The sequence below is a fragment of the Triturus cristatus genome, chromosome 5_2, assembly GCF_964204655.1.
Source record: "Triturus cristatus chromosome 5_2, aTriCri1.1, whole genome shotgun sequence".
NCBI lineage: Eukaryota > Metazoa > Chordata > Amphibia > Caudata > Salamandridae > Triturus > Triturus cristatus.
The window spans coordinates 116,241,892-116,259,998 of record NC_140588.1 but is presented as its reverse complement, the minus strand read 5'-3'; the positions used below and the strand labels follow the sequence as shown (position 1 = coordinate 116,259,998).

The 18,107-nt window shown below is 50.4% G+C and overlaps 1 protein-coding gene across 1 annotated transcript in view; it reads left to right on the top strand.

The window, feature by feature from the left end:
• The window catches only part of CDH18 (cadherin 18), a 2,052,455-nt gene that overhangs the window by 1,612,080 nt on the left and 422,268 nt on the right, over positions 1-18,107 (top strand). The window contains exon 10 of the mRNA XM_085606897.1: positions 3,009-3,145. Within this exon, the coding sequence (XP_085463023.1) occupies positions 3,009-3,145 (137 nt within the window). The remainder of the gene's footprint in view (positions 1-3,008; positions 3,146-18,107) is intronic.

Below are 18,107 nucleotides of genomic sequence, written 5' to 3'. Positions count from 1 at the left end.
TCAGGTGCTTATTTAAGTTCTGGCCTGACTTAAAGATGGCCGCCCCTATACTTCTTATGGGGATGTCCCACTCAGGACCGCCTGACTCCAAGATGGCCGCCGCTCAGGGTTGCTCACTCCCACGAGGTCTTGTCTGCCACTCTCAGCCAGCCTGCTGCACTAATCGTCAGTGTTCCCAACAGTCACAACACTCTTCTAGTGCATCCCATGCACTTCAGGCTTCATTACCTGGCACAGCGCGCTCGGGGTGAGCACCCGACGTTCTTCTTCCTCACGCGTGCCGTTGCTCACGCATCGGGCGTGAGATCGTCATTTAGCGCGTAGCAGCGCTCATGCAGCCACGTGGTTTCCCGCTCCGGTATAACCACCGGTCACCACAGGAACCGCCAGCATCAGTCGGGGTGGGCTCCCGCTCCTGCTCTCACGTCCTCTGGTGGCACTCGATACAGCGCGGCTCAGCGCTCGACGCAGGGTACGTTTTTTTTTTCTCTATTTCACGTTACCGGCCACACCAAGGGACAGGGGCACGTTTTCTCCAGATCGTGGGGGTACTGGGCTATACCATCCCACCCTCGTCGCCAGCTGTGATGTCCAGCAGCAAATAATGACAGACAACAGGATTCATCTATATCTCACTTTATTAGGCTGCATCCATCACCTTCCCTGTCCCTACTCTATCTGCCCGCGTCCTGTCCTCGCTCCTCCTCTTCCTCTCGCCCACCTAGCTCCACCCAGCCCAACAACTATACCGCTGACCCTCTACATCTACTTCATGATTTCACAACCAAAACTTACTCCGAAAATGCTTCTCCCCGGTTACAGACACCCATCCGCATGTATGACGGAAGCAGCATGCATAAAGAATGCATACATTAGATGCATATATTATTGTGGCCATGATATAGATCCACTCTCCTCGGTATACCTTTCGATAAGTTTTGAGCGATGATGTTTATTGAAAGGAGTGCACATTCTAATCAATACAAACACGTGATAAAGTATCTATGTAACCCGAGAGCCAAACCTTTGAAGCTGGCGCACGGACAACTCTGCCTTTTCAGGTTCTGAAATTGATAAAATTAGTACCAGTTATTTAGACAATCGCAAAACGCAGAGATTTCATCATAGCTCAGCGCATCTGAAAGACAAAAATACCACTGTTATCATTCTTAGAGTGTTAAAGGAATATATATCATTTAATTGGTTAATTTTTAAAGCGTCTATTTCATCGCGTTTCGGGGCCCATTATTGATATAATTATGCGAAAAGTGACAGTCATCAGTGAGTAATATGCAAATCAAAGTCAACCATTGTGCTGAGGTTCTGTGAAATCTTCCGAGACAGACACTCTTCTCCTGAACCTAACACCGTTTGTAGACAATGGTGTGTCAGGAACTCTCCCCATACGTTTTTAAATATCTACCAAATAGTTCTGGGAAAAAAATCTGTTGCATCTTGGCATTTGTTGGTTCGATTCTAAATGTGTACATTGTGCTTTTGCAAGTATCAATAATCATTTTTTCTCCTAGACATATTGAGTGAAAAATAGAACTAGTAAAGATAGTTTTATAGAGGATTATTACTTGTGCAAAATAAGTGTCGTTTTAATAAAGAAATAAATAGGATATGAAGCATAAATCATAGAATGAAATGCCATTCTAGTGAAAGACTGTTGTGACACCACTGAAATAAATCACCATAATACCAGCAATATATTGATTGAAAAAAATAGAATTGCTCCTTTATGTATTTATTAATCTATTATCTTTTTAACCATTCCAATGTATTTTATTTATATTCTTTGATTGTAATGATTTTTATTAACTGACAATAAACGAACACAGGGGCTTATTTACAAGCCCCTTGAGCCACTTTTGCCTCTTTTTTAACATGGGAAAAGTGACGTATGGGTGGCACAAGGGGTTTGTAAATATGCCCCACAGTGTATAGAATTGTATAGAGTGAACAATAAAAAAGTCTACGGGCCATATTATCAAGAACGGGCGTAACATTATCGCCGCTTTAGCGTCAGGAAGCGGCGATAAGGGGTTTGATAATATGCCCTATAGAATTCCAATAGCAGCCCAGGTTTGTGTTCCTTCACACCAGAACCTGGGCTTCTATTGGAATTCTGTATGGCATATTATCAAGCCCCTTAGCGCCGCTTTAGCTGCAGTTTCCTGCCGCTAAAGCGGCGATAATGTTATCGCCCGTTCTTGATAATATGGCCCTACATGCCTCAGCATGATCCCTTACCCCAATTGTAACTGGACCTGTTGAACACCATAGGTACTTAATCTCTGCTCCTTTCAAATTACATGGAATTATGCTGCATGCGAAAACATCCCGGGCACTCTGTTTTATTTCCTAGAAGCATCTCAAAAGCTGAAGAGTGGCGCGCGGCCGTGGCCCCGCCCCCTTCTCCCTTGTTCCTCGCTCCGTGCTTTCTGGCTGCAAACAATCGGCGACACGAGGGCTTTTGGGCAAAGGTGATTAGTTCCAGCGTGGGCCACGGCGCGCTGGCCCCAGTTCAACCTCCCTACACTGTGCCAAGACATTCAAGGCCTTTGTAGCTTAAGCCTCTCGCAGGGAAGATTACACCGCATCCCAGTAAAGGGAATTTGCCACCAACAGCGTATTGACTTACATGTAATTAACAAAGTATAACGTTTTTCAATCACTTTGGCCTTTTTATGCCCTGCTCATGCATGTTTAAATAGGGCTAATGTATTCAGTAGAAAGCATAAATTTAGCAGCAGCCTGACTTTTATAAAACCAGAAATATATATATATTTTTAATGGAAATCACGTGAAATGGACAATCACTGTATCGTACTGTATGTCAGGGGTGTTATATGACAGGGAAACCAGACCCCCTGCGCTCCGTTTTGCTAATGTCTTGAACTCTAAGGTCTGGACTCCTCTGCACAAAATGCATTTTCTTGTAGAAGCACGCGGAAATCCTGTAGATTCATGCAACTTTAATCTTTGTCTCCTTCCACAAATAGATATTTTATTGACCGCAGTGCAGACGGGGATCAGTATTTCAGCATCGACGCCACCACCGGAGCCATTAGGACGGAGAAGGTTCTGGACAGAGAGGAAGCGCCGTGGTACAACATCACCGTGGCGGCCGCGGAGACAGGTGAGCACGCCGCGAGAATGCTGCCATGATGGACTGAATATTACATTATAGACGTGGCAGGCGCGCTTGCTTAATGGCTGCGTTCAAAAGCGTCTCTGGTTCCTGTTTGTTTCTCGGCCATATTATATGTCTACAGCCAGACCTTTCAAGTCAGCATTCATGGAGGTAGCTCGGGGAAGCAGTTGCTTGGAAACATGCATTTGGTACAGGACAGGCCCCATAATCGGACAGCGGCTAACCCTATACTGGGTAGGGCGTAGGACATCTTCTGTGGGGGTTTCCCAAACGCACCGATATTGTTGATCCCACACCCGCATCACAGAAGAGAACTGATGGCGTAATGACAAACGCATAGAACAACGAGGGAGCATTTAACAATGCCCACATGCTCAATGCGTCACAAACACATGTATGGTTTATCGCTACCTATGAGTGATTAATGCACCCCCCCCCCCCCCAACAAAAAAAAGAATCAACCCAGTGTTAAGGCAAGTAGCAGTGGAAGAGCGCAAACCCTGACTTTGCAACACTAGGCATTGATATCATGAGTGCTTCAGTATTTCCGTGATGTTTATTGCTCCTAATAAATAACAATACTCGATTTATATGGTGCAAATATTATACAGAATAACATACTGATGCGGCGTTTTCCGCACAAAACCCACAGCGCAGTAGTAGCCAATCATTTTTCACCCGATAAATTGTAGCAAGTTGGGCCTGCCTAATTTATCAGGGGAAAGATCCATGTAGCGTATTATGAGGACACCACTAATAATTAGGACTACGTCGAGTGCAAACAGTAATTTGCGAGTGTGTTTGAATCTCCAGAGGCTCTTTTCATCGAGGCTTCAGTACAGGACCTTTGAAGGTCCAATATATTTGCCTGTTTCCAGTCTCCGCCTTTCCAGGTTGACCTGGAAGGCATTTTACCAATGCAAAGCTGTGTACAGTGCTTAATTTGTAAAAAAAAAAAAAAAAAGTTCCAGGGTCCTCGTCAGGAGGCCACCTCAGCTTGCACAACCATTCCCCTTACCAATGCTACCTATGATAGTGCCAGCACAACTATTAACCATCACACTCCTACAAGCATGACGATTCCGATTCTTCCAGGCCTCCAAAGCTATAATAATGGCTTGTGAGGCACTTATTAGTCAGTTTTAATTTAAATTGAATGAATAAGCAAGTACAAGCAATGCCACCTTGTGGCAAACTGTCATAAGTGCCAGTGTTGACAATTAAGTGGCAGTGCCAACCATCTGACACCACTGGCTCAATTTAAGCACTGGCTGTAATACTGTACCTGAAATGGTAAAAGTGTTTTTTTGTTTTTCAGCTTGGTGTGGATGGCACTCGCTAATTCTGTACTTAAAGTCTTTTAATATAAATTGGCAACAGGTTTTTTCACTTTTTAGCTTGGCTTGTATGGCACTGTGCTAACCTTATGCTTAAAAATCTGACAGGAAAACAGCCATTTGTTGTGCAGAGAAATATATAAAATTCTTAGTTTTGTAGGTCGCAAAAGGAAAATAAGTGAGGCTTTATTGCTTTATCCCCCATTCCTTATTGGGAGGGTAATATCACACTGAGCATAAATTGCACACTTTGATGTCTGTATTTCCCCTGTAAGTATCACTTCACCAAAACAAATAGCTACTAAAGTGATGACTATAGTAATATGAACACACAGTTTCTTGAATGGGGAGTCAGTGGAAGATTTTTAGCTGTGCAAGATTGGCTGACTTTTTGATTAACCTCAAGACAACATTTTTGACTGTTAGACTGTTGAATAGAAGTAAAGTTAACAATATTGAAGCAGAGAGTTGGCTAGTGTGTCAAGCCTTTAACACGCAGCTTTTACCACTCAAACCCTGGAGGCGGGCATCCCCGACCCCTCGCATCCACGTTAGGTTAAGTAAGAACACCAAGATAGCCCTGCTCACCCCCTTAGTAGCTTGGGACGAGCAGCCAGGCTTATCTCCAAGGCACGAGTGTTCAGTATGTGCAACCACGTTCACAGTAACCCCGTGGGGTCACCACAAATAGACTCAACACAAGTTTTGATAAAATGAGTACAATCTTTATATAAGCAATTATACGATACAACCACACGACACAAAGTCAACATATAAGAATGGATAGTATTCTTTCCGGTGGGTTGGTAGGTTCTAATCCCAACCACCGCCTCCAACCAACAGTTACGCTAACTTCTAAATGTTTTCAAAAGGTTAGGCCAGTCATATTGCTAAAATCACACACATTGCAAAAGGAAACAAATACTGCAATGCGTAACTATATTCTCTTATACTGTGCAACAGAGAAATAATGCCATCCGTAGTGCCACAGTCATGTACTTTGTAATTGAAGGAATAATGCAATGCGTATTATCACCAGCATGCACTGTACAAGGAAGAAACAAAGCAATGCGTCCTGCTACAATCCTGTCCAGTGCAAATGAAGAAATAATACACTGCGCCACGTTATACTCAGATACCATGCACTGAAGAAATAATGCAATGTGCCACATTACAATCAGGTAATATGCAAGGTAAAAATAATGTAGTGCGAAGCGCACCAAGCATGTAGTTCATCAGGCACAAATTAGGTCAGGTGTCATACGGCAGTTCGGCAGTTCATTAGCAGCAATAATGCAAAGTGTAATACAACAGTTTTAAGTGCTCCGTTAACAGTGCCCCCGTTATGGATCAAATGATGACACAAATGTACTGCTTCCCACTCCAGCCCCAGCACTGCCCCTCCTTGTGTCAGCACGGGCCAGGATCCGAGCCGAAGCAATGGCTCGCGCACCTAACTGAACTGGGAGGCCAAGAGAGTGTCCCTCCGAGTCCGCACCCCACCCCAGGCGTTACGGGGGGACGCGACCCCACTCTTCTCCCCGACATCAGCGACTTGGGTCTTGACACAGAACTCCGTCACAGGTTGCAGTGGACTCGGGCCAGCATCTCAGCTCTTTCGTAGCTGCCGTTCCATGCCGCTGTGGTTGACTCCGAGGGCCCAATGACTTGGCCCAATGACTTGGCCCTCCTTCTGGTGGTCTCACTCCACACCGAGATCCGCCCTCAGCAAAGTGGAGACTTTACTTCCAATTTGGTGCACCCCTTTACTCCGGCACTCCTCACCAGCACCTCAGGTTGCACTTCGACACGCACACCGTGCGTCCAAGATTCGCCTCTTCGCTGGTGCTCACGACTAAGGGTGGGCGCAGTGCTCTGCTCCGCCCACGGAGTGTGCGTAGTACTACCTACTTCGTGCTGCGCAAAGTAGGCGTAGCAGGTGCAGACTACGCACACCCCGTGGCGGAGCAGAGATGCCCGCCACCCGCCTCCCTTCCACCCTCATTTTAGAATGATTCAAATCATTAGATAAAGAAAAATGACTTACCTGACACCCGCGCATGCGCATTTGTGAGGAAGAAGATATGCAGGAAGCAGAAAGATGGAGCCCCGGGACGTGGCAGCTCAGGTAAGTCATTTTTCTTTATCTAATGATTTTAATCATTGTAAAATGAAGGCAGGAGGGAGGTGGGCAGGGGCGTAGTGGGGCTACGCGAAGTGTGCAGGTGGGCGTAGATTTGCCCCCACTCCGTATTGCTTCACGTAGCCTCTTTACGTCCACTACGCCCAGGGTTACTTATGACAATCTGGCGCTCTCCACCAAAGCTCTGCTTGCACCTGAACACACACCCTGCGTGTATTCGAGACTCTCCCTTTCTTCCCGGTGCACACAATGTCTAGGCGCTCCTCACCAGCACCCTGGCTGCACCACGACACGCACCCAATGCGTCCGAGACTCACTTTTTCTTTTGGTACCTACGAGGCCCAGATGCTCTTCACCAACACCCGGGCTGCACCACGACACGCACCCAGCGTGTCCGAGACTCACTTCTTCCTTTGGTGCACACGATGCCCATGCGCTCTTCACCAACTTCCTGGGTGCACCCCGACACGCACCCAGCGTGTCCGAGTCTCGCTTCTTCATTTGGTGCAAACGAGACCGAGGCGCTCTTCACCAACGCCCGAGCTGCACCACGACACGGACACTGCGCGTCCGAGCCTCACCTCGTCTCTCCATGCACACCACTACCAGGTGCTCCTCACCAACACCTTGGCCTGCACTTCAATACGCACCCAGCGTGTTCGTGACGTAGTTTACTCCTGCGTGCCCCCGATCACACGGCACAACTTCTGAGGGTCTCAAGCTGCAAAAGCACGCGCACACTGCGTTGCTTGGGACATCTCCGGAAACTTTTATGATCCTGTATTTCCAAACATGGAGCCAGCTCAACTCGGGCCCTTGGGGGTTACAAGACACAGCACAAAGCACAGTCTTCTTCAAGCAGGGGAACCCAGCGCCTCCAAGCACAGTCCCAACAGCCTCTCCCTTAGTTAGAACAGCAAACTGCATACCAGCCCCAGATCATGAAGCAAGGATTGGTCTATCCACAGCAGTCTCTTCAGTTGCTCCTTCTTTAGCAGAGGTTCCTCTTAACCATAGAATGGGTCCAAGCCTTTTCAGTCCCAATCTATATCTGTTTAATTCCAACGTTGAGGGGCTTCAGCTCTCATAGTTACAGGCCTTACTGTCTTTGAAGTTCGTTCGTGCTCAGGGGACCCTGACCCCCTCCCTAAATCAGTTCTGGGTGTCTCCCTCCCAGTGTCACCTCTCTCCCTTTGATACTGGGGGTCTGGATCATTAATCACACAGCAGGAGATGGGTCAATTGGTTTATAGCACCAGCCCAGGCCTTTTCACCTCCCGGGCTTCTCCTCCCCCTACTCTCCATATGCAGGACAGCCTGGTGCCATCACAACCCCTCCCTGGGTAAAGACCTCTCCCAGCTCATCTCACCTTTCAGTTCCAGACAGACAATCCACATTTCAGAGACGCACATAAATGTTCAGGGCACAAAACACAGCCACTTTCTAAAAGAGTGGTTTATGAACACACAGTGACAAAACGACCTTCACAGAAAGATGTGTTATAACACTGTGAGTTCATACATACTAGACTTCACCTCTCCATTATAAACTGACAGGAAACGAGGCTAACAAACACAACACCCAGCCTCCCCATTCTGTCCTATGAGTAGGATGGCCTTTCAGCAGTGAAAAACGAAATGGAGAGTTTTTCACTGTCAGAACATAGCACACACTTCAGTATATGTTGTGCCTTTTACCTACACTGCACCCTGCCCAGGGTTTACCTGGGAACTACCACAGGGGCGCCCCAACAGGCTAACTTAGCATTCTGTGCGCAGGCCCTACTCTGAAGGCCTGAGTTCCCTTCTCTGCGCGCCCTTGCATTACTAGCCCTTGCACACACAGTGCACATCACTAGGGACGTTTACTAGTAAGGCAGACATACCAATCATGGCCAACCAATCACTATTACATTTTAAACAGGGAACTCTGGTACTTTGTCACTGATCAGCAGTGGCAAAGTACCCACAGCATCCAAATTGGTTATTCTATGTCAGGAAAATGGTCTGGGCAAAAGCAAAAGGTTTAGGGAACTTTCGCCAAAAAAACCAAGTTCTGCACAACCCCCTCCCAGCCAAAAGCCAGGGTAGACCAATCATTACTTTGATGGACTTCCCGGCTTCGGGTGATAGAACCAGGACGCAGGCCCTCTACCACAGGGACACCCTCCTGTTCCTCGCCTTCCTTCCCCTAGGGGGACTTCTTGATCACTACCCTCTGAGCCAACAATGCTGTTCCATAGATCCCTCCCTGCTAGGGTGACCCCTCCAGGGGTGCTGGACCCATGCCAACCCCTCCATGGAGTGGTACCCTGGGGAGACCTCCAATCATCCTATCCTCTAGGTTAAGAGTGGGTCTACCTTGGTCACTCCTAGGGGACCCAGCCCTACTGGCTGGACACTGTTCCCCTTGTGTCCCCACTGGGGAGCACAATCCTCTCTTAACCTTCCATTTATTTTTGTGGGCATGCCACTTAGGAATGGCACCCACAAACTTCAGGAGGGCAGGAGCTCTGACTCCAGACTCCCCACGCCCTCCTGATGCTAGGTGTTCTTCCTCACACTGCTGGCAACCAGGCATGAGGCCTCCATCCGGGGGCTCTCCTAGAACCCCCCCAGTTTCCTGGGTGGTGCTGCTGATCCCTGGATGTTCTGCTCCCTCTGCCTCCCCCTCATTGGAGACAAGGGGCTAGCCAGCTACTCCTCCTCCCTACTCTGGGATCTCCTCACACCACCTGGCCCTCCTTCCCTCTCTGGGGCCCCTTCAGGCCCCTGGACCCATGACCAGGGGTCCAGGTCTCATACAGGCTCCCAGGAATCAAGGAGACCACACCCTAACCCGGGGTGGCGCAACCCTGGAACATAATTTCTGAGCCTAGGCTCCCCTGGGGCCAAATCTGATAACCCCTCCAAATCATTTACCATGCTGAACACTATCCAATCTTCCAGTGCCCGCTTGTAATCATCCACACTTGGCACTGGCTGTGCGCTGCCACCAATCACACTGGACTCTGCTTGTCTACCCTTCATGTCCAGTTCCCTCATGCTTAACTCATGAGTCAAGAGAAGCCGTTTCTCTTCCAACGTGAGTGTTCCTGCTCTCCTCTGCTTGAGTTTTAAGTTTTAACACCTCCAACTCATGCAGCCTGACCCTTTAGTTATCCTCCAACTCCTCTGGTGAAAAACTCCTCCCTGAATGGCTACTACCAGCCCCTGCAGCTGGTCCCTCCACTGGCAAATCCTGTGGACCAAATCCATTCCCTGGGTCATCCTCATCCACCTCACCATCACCTGTCTCCTGAGCCTCTTTGGCCTCCCAACAGGCCCTCAAGGCCACCTGCAGCTCCTCCTTCTTGGAGCTACTTTTCATGGGACATCCCAAAGCTCTGCAGAATGTCCTCAACTGATCAACCTTGTAGGTAAACAGTGCCTCAATGTCAAACTCTAATTCTGCAGCCTAAGCCTCATCGGCTATCTGGCTGTCACCCTGAGACATGATATGTGGATTAAAGGTTACTGGACAATAGAACCACCAAATCAAAAACAATATGTTGTTAGGTCGCGGTCTGCAATCAATTTATGATGAACACCAATTACTGTGAGTGATTTTGCACATACGCGTTTACTTTATATTAGGGTCGAATCCAACCGCTCTGCCTTATTGCTTACCGCCACCACCAAATCCTGGAGGCGGGCGCCCTTGACCCCTCGCTTCAACGTTAGGCTAAGTAAGGACACCATCTGAGATAGCCCTGCTCACCCCCTTAGTAGCTTGGCAAGAGCAGCCAGGCTTATCTCCAAGGCACGAGTGTTCAGTATGTGCAACCACGCTCACAGTAACCTCATGGTGTCACCACAAATAGACTCCACACGAGTTTTGATAAAAATGAGTATAATCTTTATATAAGCAATTATACGATACAAAATCCACATATACGAATGGTTAGTATTCTTTACAGTGGGTTGGTAGGTTCAAATCCCAACCACCGCTTCTAACCACCAGTTAAGCTCACTTCTAACCGTTTCCAAAACATTAGGCCAGTCGTATTGCTAAAATCACACGTTGCAAAAGGAAACAAATACTGCAATGTGTAACAATATTCTCTTATACTGTGCGACAGAGAAATAATGCCATGCGTAGCCACAGTCATGTACTTTGCAATTGAAGGAATAATGCAATGCGTATCACCACCAGCATGCCCTGTATCAGGAAGAAACAAAGCAATGCGTCAAGCTATAATCCTGTACAGTGCAAATGAAGAAATAATACACTGCACCACGTTATACTCAGATACTATGCACTGAAGAAATAATGCAATGTGTCACATTACAATCAGGTAATATGCAAGGGAAAAATAATGCAGTGCGTAGTGCACCAAGCATGTAGTTCGTCAGGCACAAATGAGGTCAGGTGTCATACGACAGTTCGTTAGCAGCAATAATGCAAAGTGTAATACAACAGTTTTACGTGCTCCGTTAACAGTGCCCCCGTTATGGATCAAATGATGACACAAAAGTACTGCTTCCCATTCCGACATAGCACTGCCCCTCCTTGGGTCAACACGGGCCGGGATCCGAGCCGAAGCAACGGCTCGCGCAGCTGACTGAACTGGGAGGCCGAGAGAGTTTCCCTCTGGACCCGCACCTCACCCCAGGTGTTGCTCCACATTATCTGGGGGGGGCACAACCCCACTCTTCTCCCTGACGTCAGCGACTTGGGCCTTGATCCAGAACTCCATCACGGGTTGCGGTGGACTCGGGCCAGCGGCTCAGCTCTTTCATAGCTGCCAGTCCAGGCCGGTGCGGTTGACTCCAAGGGTCCAATGACTTGGCCCTCCTTCCGGTGATCTCACTCCACACCGAGATCCGTCCTCAGCACTGTGGAGACTTTACTTCCAATTCAGTGCACCCCCTTACTCCAGCACTCCTCACCAGCGCCTCATGTTGCACTTCGACACGCACACCACGCGTCCGAGACACGCCTATTCTCTGGTGCTCACAACGATCCGGCGCTCTTCACCAAAGCTCTGCTTGCCTCTCCACATGCACACTGCAAGTTCGAGACTCTCCTTTTCTTCCCGGAGCTCCTCACCAATGCACAGCGACATGCACCCAGCGCGTCCGAGACTCATTTCTTCTTTTGGTGTCTATGAGGCCCAGGTGCTCTTCACCAACACCCGGGCTGCACCACGACACGCACCCGGCACGTCCGTGACTCACTTCTTCCGTTTGTGCACATGATGCCCAGGCGCTCTACACCAATGCCCAGGCTGCACCCCGACACACACCCGCCACATCACACAAGGTCCAGGCGCTCTTCACCAATGCCCGGGCTGAAGCACGACACGCACACTGCGCATCTGAGCCTCACCTCGTCTCTCTGTGCACACCACGACCAGGCGCTCCTCACCAACGCCATGGCCTGCAGTTCAACATGCACCCAGCGCATTTGAGACTTAGTTTACTCCTGGTTGCCCCCGATCACACGGCACAACTTCTGAGGGTCTATGTCAGGAAGCTAGGGGGAAAGCAAAAAGTTTAGGGATCTTTAGCCAAAAAGGCCAAGTCTTACAATTACTTACTAGCGATCGCCAGTAGGTAGTTATAGTTGCGACCTAGTTTCTATTCAAAAAGCGTTTTTTATTTTGCCAATATCTTTGGCGCTGTTTTAGACAAATCTTCGCAAAATTTTCAAAACTAACTGTTCATTCAGGTCAGCTCCTGTCTTCAAAGTTTTGGGGTGATTCGTCAAGTGGGGGCGAGAAAAAAGGGAGGGTCCCAAAACGCTTTTTCCCCATGTTAATTTCCTTAGTACCTTTAGACCCAGCTACGGCCCGAACTGCTGAACGGAATTACATCAAATTTGGCAAAAAGGTAGCTCTTGGTTCAGAAAGCACCCTTTTTTTAAATGGTGTAAATCTGTTCAGTAGTTGCTGAGAAATTCAAAAAATATAAATATCGATATCTGAGGGCCAAGGAAGGTTCGCGAACCCTCCCGATCACAAGCTTCATTCTGATTGTCTGCCAACACTCCAAACCAGGAAGTGTTGGCAGCGATCTTGTGACTTGGTAAAAACGAGTCACAAGAAAAAGGTTAAAAAAAAGATAGAAAAAAAGAAAAGGTGGCAAGGTAGAAACACCCTGACCCCCTAGGCCTGCTCAGGGGGTCCCACAAGGACCCTCAGGGCCCAAAAAAGCATTAAAAAAAAACAAATCGGCGGAATTCGCTTTGGGTGCGCGAGTCCAGCCGAAAAAAAAGAAGAAAAGAAGCGCGGGCTCCTAAGCTTTGTTTCTTTAAGTCCCTAGGTGGGGCAGGACTAGGGGGAAATGTCTTATTATGCTGCGGGTGCCCCCGCAGCCCCAGGGACCGCCACCTCCCTGGGGTTTTAATAATAGTGCACGGGGGGCACGTGCCCCCCTGCAGCCCCGGGGACCACCACCTTCCCGGGGCTTTGTTATTGAAGTATGTGAGGTGCCTCCTCCCCCCACACAGCCCAGGGGACTGCCATATGCCCGGGTCATTGGTAATTAGGAGCGGGGTCCTCGCGGGCCCCCCAAGACCCAGGGACCGCCACCTCCCTGGGGCATTTAATATTTTAGGGAGCAATCCCCCCCAAGCCCCGGGGACCACCATCTCCCCTAGGCTATATGCTTTGAATGCGGGGGGCCAGGTGGCCCCCCCACAGCCCCGGGGACTACCACCTCCCCGGGGCTACAATTAAAAACTCTGTGTGGGGGGGCTCAAGTCCCCCCACAGTGCCCTGGGGACCACTACATCCCAGGGCACACTTTATTTAGATATGGGGGTCCGTTACTTCTTGGGGCTATTTTCACATTGGGAGGGTGGCCATGCAGCCACCCTCCTGGAGCCTTCCATGGCCTTGGGGACCGCCACGCCCCCAGGGCCCCCAGAAGCAGAATTGCTTCCGGACAAGGGGAGCTGCATGTTAGCAGCTTCCCTTGCCCAAAAGCAATGCCGGCTCCCGTAGGAGGCGGGGAGCTGGCTGGGACTGCGGGGGCATTGGGGCTCCCCCCGTGAGGCCAGGCTTGGGAGATGGGGTCTCTGGGACCACAAATGGCCTGGGAGTGGGTCCACTAGGCCCCCTCTCCTAAATAAACAAAATTAAAAGGATTGGCCAAGCCCCGGGGGATGTGGTCCCCGGGGCCAAAAGCGGCTTGGGAGGGTGCCATTTGGCCTGCTCCCATAAAAGTAAAAAACATTTTTTAAAAAGGGAGGGCAGGGCCCGGAGGTTAGGGTCCCCGGGGCCAAAAGTGGCCCAGGGAAATGAGGCCACGTAACCCCCCTTCTATTAAAAAAGGCTTTGCCGGGTCCCGGGGTATGGGGTCCCCAGGGCAGAAATAAGCGTGGGGAGGGGGCCACACTGCCCCCCTCCCCTATAAATATAAAAAAAGGGGGTTTTGGGTTGGGGGATAAAGTCCCCTAGAATCGTATGGGTCCTTAGGGGCCAACTAGCCCACCAGGTACCTCCAGTAAGCCCCACACAGTGGGATTGCTGAGAGGAGGTCCGAGGGCATGCCCCTTTTTACACCACTTCGCAAACATGCCTCTTGGCGCATTGCTGGTGGGAGGATGAGGTACTCTTGCGTCCTGAGGATCTCACTTGTAGGGTTCTGTTTCTGAGCGTGTGCCATCAGCCTTGATTGAGTGAATACAATAAATGCTTAACACACCCTCTTGATAAGCCTAACTGTTCAACCACACTACCACAAAGAGAGCTGTTAGTATTTGTCTAATTCAGCCTCTGCTATACCCCCGGGAACCACCACCTCCCCGGGGCTTTCACTTTAAAAAAAAAAATGATTTGGGGGGGCTCGAGTCCCCCCACACGCCCCAGGGACCACGACCTCCCTGAGGCGTTGCACATTAAATGCAGCCCCCCCTGCATCCCTGGGGACCGCCACCTCCCTGGGGCTTTCTCTTTTTAAAAAAAATCATGTTGGGGGGCTCGAGCCCCCCGACACGCCCCAGGGACCACCACCTCCCCATTCACAGGCTAGCTGTATTTAAATGCGCCATGCCCCGGGGGCCACCACCTCCCTGGGGCTTTGCACTAGTAGGGAGGGGGGCAACGCCACCCTCTTCCTGGTGCCCTACATGGCCCTGGGGACCGCCACCCCCCAGGGCCGGCTTCTGCAGTGTCTCGGGGTGCCCACCCCTGGGACACTGCTGTTTGCTATGGCAGGGCGGGAGCCATGCGGCTCCCGCCCTCTCATAGTAAACACTGGTTTGGATTTTGAAAGCGAGAGCAGGGAAACCAGCTTTCGCTTTCAAAATCCAAACCAGATTGCTTTTCCACAAGGGGAGCTGCATGTCAGCAGCTTCACGTGGCTCGAGCCCCCCGACACGCCCCAGGGACCACCACCTCCCCATTCACAGGCTAGCTGTATTTAAATGCGCCATGCCCCGGGGGCCACCACCTCCCTGGGGCTTTGCACTAGTAGGGAGGGGGGCAACGCCGCCCTCTTCCTGGTGCCCTACATGGCCCTGGGGACCGCCACCCCCCAGGGCCGGCTTCTGCAGTGTCTCGGGGTGCCCACCCCTGGGACACTGCTGTTTGCTATGGCAGGGCGGGAGCCGTGCGGCTCCCACCCTCTCATAGTAAACACTGGTTTGGATTTTGAAAGCGAGAGCAGGGAAACCAGCTTTCGCTTTCAAAATCCAAACCAGATTGCTTTTCCACAAGGGGAGCTGCATGTCAGCAGCTTCACGTGGCTCGAGCCCCCCGACACGCCCCAGGGACCACCACCTCCCCATTCACAGGCTAGCTGTATTTAAATGCGCCATGCCCCGGGGGCCACCACCTCCCTGGGGCTTTGCACTAGTAGGGAGGGGGGCAACGCCGCCCTCTTCCTGGTGCCCTACATGGCCCTGGGGACCGCCACCCCCCAGGGCCGGCTTCTGCAGTGTCTCGGGGTGCCCACCCCTGGGACACTGCTGTTTGCTATGGCAGGGCGGGAGCCGTGCGGCTCCCACCCTCTCATAGTAAACACTGGTTTGGATTTTGAAAGCGAGAGCAGGGAAACCTGCGTTCGCTTTCAAAATCCAAACCAGATTGCTTTTCCACAAGGGGAGCTGCATGTCAGCAGCTTCACATGGGGAAAAGCAATGCCGGCTCCCGCAGGAGGCAGGGAGCCGCTGGGACTGTGGGGGCATTGGGGCTCCCCTCACGGTCCCCAATGGAAAGGGCTGGCCCAGGGGGATGGGGTCCCCAGGGCCAGAAGTATCCCTGGAGGGGAGCCCCCTCCCCCGTAATATTAATTAAAAATAAAATTTAAAAAAGGAAAGGCCGACCCCAGGGGATGGGGTCCCCGGGGCCAATAGAGGCCTCAGGAGGGGAGCCATGCAGCCCCCTCCTTAAATAATACAAAATAATTTTTTTTTAAATTGTGGCTATGCCCCGAGGGATGGGGCACACAGGGCCTAAATTGGCCTCAGGAGGAGGGCCACGTGGCCCCCTTCCTGTTTTTTTAAAGTACAAAAATTGGTCAGGCTCTGGGGGATGGGGTCCTCAGGGCCCAAAATATTGTAAAAAAAGGGGGGCCACACAGCTCCCCTCAACAAAAATAAAATAGCCGGCATTGCGCCTGAGTCCCGTCCCCTCCCTGCAGCACTCAGCAAACGCACCTCCTGGCGCGTTGTAAGTTGGGGAATAAATTCCCCTTGAATACTGGGGGTTCCTGGGGGCCAACTAGCCCACCAGGTACCTCCAGTATGCGCCACAGGGCTGAGTTGCAAAGAGGTGGTCTGAGGCCATGCCCTTTTTACACCACTCTGCAATGCAGCTCTGTGGCACTTACTGGAAGTTCCTTGTGGGCTAATTGGCTCCCACGGACCCTCAGGATTCAAGGGGACTTAATAGGGATGTTATAGATAAATATTAGTGTTAGACTTGGGGGTCTCTAGTTGGCACAGGTATGCACTTGTGACAAATAGGGACCCTCTCCTCTAGTCTGGGTAAGGGGGTACACTCCTAAAATAACCCCTGCTCACCCCCTTGGTAGCTTGGCACAAGCAGACAGGCTTATCTCAGAGGCAGTGTGTAAAGCATTTGTGAACACATACAGTAATCAAGTGACAACACTACAGATGGAAAAAAAAAATCCGATTGGCCGCACTCTGCTCAGCAGAGGGGTAGGTATTTTCATTTAAAACTTTTGGCATAGGCGTACCCGCCGACGCTACTTCATGGACCACAATTCTTTGGGGTAACACGCTGGTAGGACTAGCAGAGTGCGGCCAATCGGATTTTTGTTTACATTCAGGCTCCCTTGAGCCGGTGGGGCTGACGAGCCCATGGCTACGCACCTGCGCGCCTTGAGTGGTACTTTACCTGAGAATATGTTTTGGCAGCCTACGCAGCAACCCTACACACATACCTACTCCCTGCTGACGAGAGGCAACTACCTCGAAACACGTGTCCAGGGATGGCTAACGCGACACTTATTTTCATTTTAAACTTTTGGCATAGGCGTACCCGCCGACGCTACTTCATGGACCACAATTCTTTGGGGTAACACGCTGGTAGGACTAGCAGAGTGCGGCCAATCGGATTTTTGTTAACACTACAGATGGACACCACACAGGTTTTATATAAAAAATAATTATTCTTTATATAGATTTACCACAAGACCATTAAACGACAAAAACACACAATACTGTTACTTTAGATGGTAGAATTTTGCTTAGTTCTCTTAAGTTCTTAGATGCGACACTTTTAGTCAATGTACCTTTTAGATGCGATACGCAGGGCAACGAAAGTGTTGCAACGATGTTGATGCGATGAAGTTTTTGGGGCAAAGAAATAAAGACGTGAAGATCTTCCAGATGCGTTACGCTTCTCCGATGTTGCGAGAAGACTCGACTCGATGCTTCAGCTGCAGCGGCGACACACTTTACGCGATGTGACCACAGCAGCCTTGGCAGCGACACTCTTCTCCGACGTTTGCGAGACGCTTCCGCTCGATGTGATGTTGCAGCGGTGACACCCCTTTATGCGATGCGACGACAGCAGCTCCGACGGCGACACGCTTCTCCGTGGCTGTAAGGCACTTTTCTTGATGTGGTGCAATGCGACAACTAAGATGGCTGCGATGGCGACACGCTTCTTCCTCGATGCGAGACTCTTCTCTTGATGCGGTGCAATGCGTCAGCTACGATGGCTGCAATGGTGACACGCTTCTTCGGCGTTGCGAGACACTTCCTGGATGATGCGAGAAGCTTCAGCTCGATGCGATGCTGCAGCGGCGACACACTTTACGAGATGCGACGACAACAGCTCCGACGGCGGCACGCTTCTCCTTCTTGAGTCGCGCTTCCAGCTCCTTGCGACACGCAGTCCCTCAGAAGGCCCAACAACAGCATCAGGCACTTCCAAAGAACTCTGGGGAGCTGGGGGATGAAGTCTGTTGTTCTTGAGACTTCAGCAGGAGGCAAGCTCTTTTCCAA